At 39.8% G+C, this 8,752-nt stretch overlaps 1 protein-coding gene across 1 annotated transcript; it reads left to right on the forward strand.

Moving 5' to 3' along the window:
- Positions 1-643: 643 nt before the first annotated feature.
- On the forward strand, positions 644-5,885 carry LOC137272355 (uncharacterized). Its single transcript, XM_067804724.1, has 5 exons — positions 644-699; positions 1,537-1,664; positions 2,822-2,986; positions 4,545-4,591; positions 5,850-5,885. Exons 1-5 carry the CDS (start codon positions 644-646, stop codon positions 5,883-5,885), a joined length of 432 nt encoding a protein of 143 aa, XP_067660825.1.
- Positions 5,886-8,752: the final 2,867 nt, after the last annotated feature.

Consider the following 8,752-nt stretch of genomic DNA (forward strand, 5'->3'; position numbering starts at 1 on the left):
ATTTTCACACGTCAATTTTATATTGTCTAACGCACATCTATTGCATTGATCATACATCGAAGATTTTCTGTTTTAAATAAAATGATAACCACATGAAAAATAAACAAAGAAGGGCGACTGTAATGATTCACATGTAACCATGCCTGTAACAAAGCATTCAAATGCGTGTTGATGGGGAAAACAATAATCAATCAAGACACCTTTCAATTCAAATATAAAAAAATGAAGAATAACATGTTTACAGTCCATGGTATCTGTATCGGTAATGCTTTGTTATCAAAGTATGTTAAAGTATGATTCAGAGAAGGATTTCCACTGTTTACATGGTTCTGATCACATGTTCGTGGGTATTATTGGCAAGAATTGGAAGAAAAATGATTTTTTTAGCAAAATTCATATGTAAGCCCGGCTTTTTAAAATGCCACCTATCACACAACCACAAGTCTCTGGATATGGTTTTGTGCATAGACGCATTCAGAAACAGTCCAGCAACATGTCAGCGAACTATAGCCTAGTATAACCTTATCTTTGATTGCTACTTTACAAATGGGTATTTTCGGTTTAGTTTTTATCCATCTCCCTGAGAGGTGCGGCCAAGATATAACCGCGAGTGAACACTTAACGACCGTGTAGTCTTGGGAAAATGTATTTTCTGGTCAGTGTTGTGTTGGCTCTTTGTGTCGCCCAGGGAGCCAGTCAGTAAGTGTACTACTGTAAACTGTCCATTGTCATTTCCTTATTGATCAGTCTTGGTGTATTATTCGAGAAAGCTGTGAAACAGTTGATAGTTTAATCGTTGATAGTGTAAATTCAATTTGGGCACCATGCGGGAAGCAGTTAACATGGTCCGTTGCGCGCTGGTGGTGTTACATGGCCACAGGCAGCTTTAAATATACGTCTCTCATACAGTGGTTACGGCATTGCCCTATTTCGCCTGTTTTGTTCGCCTATAGTCAGTTTGGCTCAAAAGCAATAAACATGTAACACTGAAAGAAACGCCAAGTGTACTCGAAAATGTTTCTTTTCTTTCACCTGTCTGTCCCTTTCTCTGCTTCCTCCCTCATAACAAATAGTGAACTGTGTAAATATTTTAATGACAGTTTGTTCAACAACTTCTTTTATTTTTAGGACATCAATCCTGAAATATTCTAAAGTAGTCAACCTGACTGAGGTACACTTGGCTGTTCCTCTCTGTGCACTCCTCCCTCGTATAAAATAGGGGAGTGTGTCACATGCTAAGGATAGTTAGTTCGACAACTTCTTTATGTTTTGGACATCAATCGTGCAAACAAATCACTGAGTTGGTATGATGTTTTGATTATGGTCAGCGTTTCATTGAGTATTATGGATATATTAGTTTTTGAGCTAGATTGTAATTCCTCAGTCCGCTTTTGAGTCAAACGGACTATAAATATGTGTATTAGTAATGCTCCCAAAGGAGGGACACTCCGGCCAACCAGTATGATTTAAACTGAACAATTGATAAATTAAATGTATATGCGGTCCCTACAGTCTATTCTCTAACATATATTTAAGGGTGACTATAGACCTTCGGCCCTACAATGAAACCGCCAAGGCGATGTTTGCGTCCGCTGACATTGACAGAGACTTCACGTTCACTATCAACGAACTGCAGTACTCGTTTGATGCTTATGATGCAGATAGTAAGTAGATGTTCCTCAAGTGCGAGTCAGTTAGTGAGTGAGTACTGTTTACGCCGCACTCAGTAATATTCCAGCTATATGGCGGCGGTGTGTAAATAATCGAGTCTGGACCATACAAGCCAGTGATCAGCAACAGGAGCATCGATCTGCGCAATTGGGGACCGATGACACGTGTCAGCCAAGGCAGCGAGTCTGACCACCTGGTCCCGTTCGTCACTTCTTACGACAAGCATAGTCACCTTGCAAGCAAGTCTCTGTCACCATGCAAGCAAGAGTTGGTGAAGACCTATTCTACCCCGGACCTTCACGGGCCTGTAAAATTATAACTTGTATGTGCGGTTTGTGTTTTCTCGAAATGTTTGGTAGATACTATCTTTACTTGCTTTTCCTGAATATATTTGTATCAATTTTAAAATCATGTATATATATTATATGTGTGTATGCATTTATAGCCCTATGCAGTCAATATAGCAAGTAAGTTTCATGCTGATATTGGGCGGTAGGAGAGCCTAGTGGTTAAAGCGTTCGCTCGTCACGACGAAGACCCGGTTCGAATCCTCACTTGGGTACAATTTGTGAAGCCCATTTCTGTGGTCCCCTTGCTTTGATATTGCCGGAATAGTGCTAAACGCGGCGTAAAACCATACTCACTCACTTTTGATGATCATGGCGTTAAATCCAAGGTTGTCATGGATCATGACCCACTGATTTCCAGCACAGTTCTTCAACAGCGTGAAATGTGTACTTATGTCTGTCTTGCTGGACAGTCCGGGTTAGAATATTGGCCTTAAATAACCCATATTTGTCGTAAGAGGTGACTAATCGGATCGGGTGACTTGGTTGACACATGTCATCGTATCCGCCGAATAAATCGATGCTCATGATGTCTATCACTGGATTGTCTCGTCCAGACTCAAGTTCCAGAGGCTCCTGGTCCAGATCAAATGCCTCTTCACTCTCTATTTTCGTAAATTCGATGCTCATGGTGTTATTCACTGGGTCGTTCGGTTCAGATTACATTATTTACAGAACGCCGCCATATTGCTGAGTGCGGCGTAAAATGAACTCACTCACTCACTCTTCATGGGAGTTACACGTTAGTGAAACTAATCAAAGCGGCGTCAAGTATAGGTCATCGACTCACTCCTATGTTTCAGATAATGGCGTTGTGTCGAGGACGGAGTACACGACATTCACAGCTCACCTAAATCCGGAAATGTTCTCCTTAACGCATGCGCTCTACGATATTTTTGACGCAGACAAGGATGATACACTCACCCTCTTTGATTTCAATGCCTTGTACAAACTGATGGACAGCAACGGTAAATATTTTCGAAACTACCCTCTTTCTCCTTTAGCTACGGAATTAAGTTTAAAATGACGTTAACGAAGACTTAATTAATCTAAGATTAAAATTAAATAAAAGCATCGCTGTATTTAGTTCTCACTGTGTGGCTTTATAGTCAAAGCATCACAGAGTTGCGTCCTTTGTTTGCAAGGGTCATGTGACCATTGTAGGAAATCCGTACAAGTATTCATGGGTTTCGCCATATTCGTAACCACTCGGCCATTTCCCTAACCTGAAAAAAGAGTCGTTCCCCATCGACGAATGTTATATGCGAAAATACGACAAACCAATGAGAGGCGATTTGATAAAAGCAATCCCGTGTACTTAACTCGGTTTGTGGCATTTTGTGCTTGTTTAATATATCGGAAAAGTCTATATCGCTATTTTGACATTATAAAGAACATGCTTATCAGCCTGATTTGAAGTTTTAAAAGTAGTGATAGGGGTGTGAGATTAAATACACCCGTGCGTTTGTTCTCATTTCAACCCTCATGTTTTCAGTTCAGCGTTTCCTCTAATGGTTTTTAGAAAATGTGATGATAAATAGCTGCGTGGTTCAAAACAATGCATGTATTTATAGCTCACTCAACTTTAATCTTAAACCTGCTTACATTTCCCTTTAATGCAGATATGTTAGTCTGGATTTTCTTGGGGTCCTTTATACATCATAGTTTCGGCGTATTCATTTTAAATTTCAAAACGTTTATTGCGCTAAGGGTATACATGCACATTCGGACATTTGTTACACATGTTTTACACATTTTTTACACTAAATAATGTTTTGACTCGATACGTATTCTTGAGTTTATGATTATTTTTAGCCTATTTTGAGTGTCTATTTCTGGACTTATAAAACAAAATATTATTTAATTGCCTATTCATGAAAAAATATCATATTTGCGATTGTTAAAACGCATTTTGAAGTATACATTTGGAATATAAGAACAGATGGTAATAATTACGTTAAACATGTTTTCAACAAATCATCATCATTATCAAAATTATTGTTTTAAACAGGTTAATATCTTTCTTAAAGCAGCAATTGTCTGGTGTTTCAGCAATGCCAATTACTAGTATATTTAAGCAGAAATCGAGTTGTCGGTTTTGTTTGAAGTAGGTAAGGCCACATGCCAAAATGATGTGCTTCCACAGGGGGATATGTCGGTATTCCTTGAGTGGGTCACAAAATGGTTCCGCCAAAGAGAGGCATAGTCCATTTGGTCTGAAACGTTCTATACTGGACAAAATAAGTTAGGGACGTTGGTATTTTTGTGACTGATATTTTATCAGTATGTCAATGAATGAATGCATTAATATTTTCAAAATTTACAAATATCCTTAACTTTTTTTGTCCAGTATAAGTAAATGATGATAACCCATTATCAACGAGTCCAAGTTTCATTCCGAAACTTTGTATGTTGTTGCATTCTGACTTGTTACAGCATAGTTATGTAATTCTCACCATTCCTCATGTTAAAATGTCTCTGAAATCATTAGTGAATGCCAACGGAAAGAGTGAACTCTTGTTGCAGAAAATGGGCGTGTGAGCGAGAAAGAATACGTACACTGGTGGACAGTGGTAAGTTGAAGTACAGATCAAATAATCAGACGTAACAACTGTAATATTTATATTTGTGACTGTGCATTAAACGTAAAGCGCAGACCTTGTCCATCTTTGGAGAGCTTAGTCCCAACCAGGGCCCCGTTTCACAAAGCTCTCGTAAGCCTAAGATCTCGTAACTTTTCTCGTAGCATCCGTAGCTCCTATGTTACAGTATAGGAGGTACAACGGCTACGAGAAAACTTACGAGATCTTAGGCTGCGAGAGTTTTGTGAAACAGGGCCCTGGATCTGAACCCATGCACGTAATAGACAGCGCATCAAGTCTGCGGTGTCACAGGCTCCACTTTGCGAGAACACGAACACTAAATGTTAGTCTTCTAATGGCAGAAAGGGGCGTTTGGGTAGCCCAATGTTAGAGCGTCTTCGTCACGCCGAAGACCCGTGATCGATTCCCTACATAGGTGTAAAGACCGTATCTGGTGTCCCGTCGTGATATTGCTGGATTATTGCTAGAAGCTGGTGTAAATCCAAACTCACTCACCCTAACGACAGAACAAATGATTTTAACGGTAGGTTTGATCCTAACTATACTTGCCAATGTATTACCAGCGTTTCCCTACTGCCACGGTAGTAGTACTAATCCACCCGTTAGATTATACTCAAGCGGTGTTGAATACGAACATTTAATAAGCGATGTGTCCAGATAATGTAGATAATATTTATCAGAGTGAGCGAGTGAATGATGTATGACGTCACAACCAGTGTTGAATCAACTCACTATTAATGGTCTCCTGTGAAGTCGAAGACTAGAGACCCGTGAAGATTCGGAGTAGAATATGTCTTTACAAACCCATGCTTGCCACAAAAGACGACTATGCTTGTTGTACGAGACAACAAAGGGGATCGGGTTGTCAGGTTCGCTGACTTGGTTGACACATCGGTCATCGGTTCTGATGATCATGCTTTTGATCACAGGACTGTCTGGTCTAGTTTCGAGTATTTACCGACCGAAGCCATATAACTGGAATATTACTGAGTGCGGCGTAAAACTAAATTTACTCACCTGATGGCTGGAAGTAAGAACCGATGTGTCTGATCGACGTATCACTCACCAAGTCAGACAGTCCAAACCTACGTTTAGTGAATGAGTGAGTTAAAAGTGTACATCGGATCGGCAATATTACAGCACGTCTAGGAAGCTGCTATACGACAATAAGAAGCACCATACAATTTACCGACATTATTATCAGCTGTAATGATTTTGTAATTTTCAGACCCTGGAAGCCCTGGATCATCTTCATCATCCATGATGAAATTCCATTTGTAAACAAATGTTTGCTTCATACCTCGATGATGGTGTTTTTTCGACGTTTAACTAACAATTGAATGTGTTAAGCTCTTTATTCTTTATGTTGTCATCTGTGATAGTATTTTCTTGCACGTCTGTGGATGAGCAGCCCTTACGAAGTAACTGTATGAATCATGTGAGTGAGGTCGAATTCAAAGCTAGCGATTGGCTGCTCCTTGGTGATGAGCTGACGTCAGATTAGAACGGACTAGTTTTCTGACGTTTTTAGTGACATTTTAGAAGCTGAGAAGTGTAATACGAACAAACCAAAACCTATAAACAACTGTTTTTTTTGACACAGACACAAAAACCTGTACTGACACATCCCACTCAGGATTTGGAACAGTACGTTAACAAGAAGTCTGTCTGTAAAGGAAAGTCGGGTTGAAACCAGCAAAACACAAAGAAACGATTTCAGATTGCGGCGTGCTGGCCGAGCTGTCTAAGGCTAGTAATTAAGCGAGTTTAAGGGCACACTGTCACACATTTGATCTAAATTCCACATGGTGGGGGCAAATGCACTCACTTTAATTTCCTAGTGATGCAATAAATGAGTTGTTATCAACTTGTATGATCCTCAAGGAGTTGAGATTGATAATATGATGTGCGGTTGAGATTGACATCGGGTGATCGAGGGCAAACCAAAGCGCTTTGCGTTTGTATATACATTTGGACTATAGCGCTATGCAATGACAATGTTACCCAGCTGGTTCAAGGAAGGAATATGTCGGGTGACACTACGCTGGAGTATTCTGGATGGAGTATTCTGGCGTCCAAACCAGTCCTGATTCTCAATCTAAATGTAGTAACAAACACACCTCTAGTCTGTCTCACAGTCCCTGAACCACATTATTTTGCCTACCTCCAAGAATCTCTGCAATGCTGAAGCCTTATATGAAGCAAGTCTAGATTTCCTATAATCTCTGGTCTCCATAGGACTCCTTTTCAATTTAAAATGGGTTTGTTTGTTACTATCAACAGTATACATATTCAGACTAAACCTTAGTCTAGGACACCACAGGCCTCTTCTGAACCTCAACAGAAACACTCAACCAGCTACAACACGGAAACAAGAGGCAACACTACCACGGAAAAATAATGAAAAAAACCCCAATCTGATCCTTTCGTCAAAAGAGACTTTTTAAGAGGACACTTGTAATTTCATGTACTCCCTTGTCTATTTCCTTGACCATATATTGGCATGGTATGGCAGAAAATACGATGAAAGCGGAGAATGACTATATGGAATTCTTGAAGACAAAGTTAACCAACGTTCGACAATGTAACATATTTGCCACTTGTCGCATACTGGCATTGTCGCGCTTTGATTAGTATTTGATATTTCTACAACGCAAATGTCCCTTGTAGGTTTCCGTAGGAGTACATCCATGGCACTCATGTCAAACAGCTGCGTTTTCGTTTTCATTCTGACCTCTGAGATAAGACTAGACATGTCGCTGCCTTATCAAATGGTCACGTTGGCAGAATTGATTGTATATGTACATGTATGATTTACCTAACATTGTGCGAAAACTGACATCTGGACAAATAAAGAAAGTTGAAAGATGACTGAATGAAGTAAGAGTTCGTCGTTGTAATACTCACTCACTCATTCGTCATGATGAGCAAACATACATAGCTTCAGTCACATGACCTACAGAACCTGCGTCTGACAGCCACCCTAATATGTAACATGAGGAATGTTTCATCGCATGGCACTGTAAATTACGATGGGATCATTCATTCTCGATTTTTTCTTTTATGCAAATAGACTATGATCGTAGCTGAATGAAATGACATTTTGAGTTCATAAAATATTTTCCAGGTCGCGAAAATGAAATCCTGAAAATGACACACACACACGCACGCACGCACGCACGCACGCACGCAAACGTGCACACGCAGAGTAAAATCCGAAAAACAATAAATCCACTGATATGTAGTTATTGTTGATGGATATATCGAGGAGTTCAGCGTGCTCACGACTCTTAACAGGATCAGGTCGTGTTCATTTTTCAGGTTCTCACGTTTATATGGTCAACTGCATATGAAATACCTTTTCAAGACAAAAATATGCATATCCAAGTCACAGAAAATATAAACATCCTTTACGACTGCAGACAGTATGGTGCACAGTAGAAAGATTATGTGCTGTTGTTGAACTGTGCAACGTCCCAGGGCGAATTTCCTCTTCTGTTTCGATGTCAGGCTCTGGTAAAATAGTTTTGTATATTTACCAACTGATTGCCAGAATATGTGGTCTATTTTGTATTATATAATATACATTTCAGTAGAACGGGAACACAAAATAGTAAATATGAAACAGATACTTGCATGACATGATGTCAGGACTCGAAACATTCCTGCTCTCTGAGTTATCTGGCCAAACATGTAGAATTCAATCCCATTGACTTATTTGTGGCATGTCCTTCATATTGTTGCCTCACAGATGTCACAGAGTGAGTGAGTTTAGTTTTACGCCACTCTCAGCAGTATTTCATCTTTATGGCATGTTAAATAATCGAGTCAGGACCAGACAATCCATTGATCATCACCATGAGCATCGATCTGCGCAATTGGGAACCGATGACATGTGTCGACCAAGTCAGCGAGCGTGACCATTCGATCCCGTTAGTCGTCTCTTAGAACAAGCATAGTCGCCTTTTATGGCAAGCATGGGTTACTGAAGGCCTATTCTACCCTTGATCTTCACGGGTCGCTGAAGAGAGAAATTGCCAATAAAATGCCAAATCGATGACAATTGCCCAATCGATGGATTTAAAACATATCAATAAGTAAACATCTGAACTCTTAGATGTTTAAAAAAAA

This window comes from Haliotis asinina, chromosome 2, assembly GCF_037392515.1.
Source record: "Haliotis asinina isolate JCU_RB_2024 chromosome 2, JCU_Hal_asi_v2, whole genome shotgun sequence".
Classification (NCBI taxonomy): domain Eukaryota; kingdom Metazoa; phylum Mollusca; class Gastropoda; order Lepetellida; family Haliotidae; genus Haliotis; species Haliotis asinina.

Bases quoted from the DNA above. Each gene is read 5' to 3' on its own strand.
- LOC137272355 (XM_067804724.1), top strand. From the start codon at position 644: ATGTATTTTCTGGTCAGTGTTGTGTTGGCTCTTTGTGTCGCCCAGGGA. The intron at 2,987-4,544 runs GTAAATATTTTC...CTCTTGTTGCAG, and splicing joins CAAACTGATGGACAGCAACG to AAAATGGGCGTGTGAGCGAG. The intron at 4,592-5,849 runs GTAAGTTGAAGT...TGTAATTTTCAG, and splicing joins ACGTACACTGGTGGACAGTG to ACCCTGGAAGCCCTGGATCA.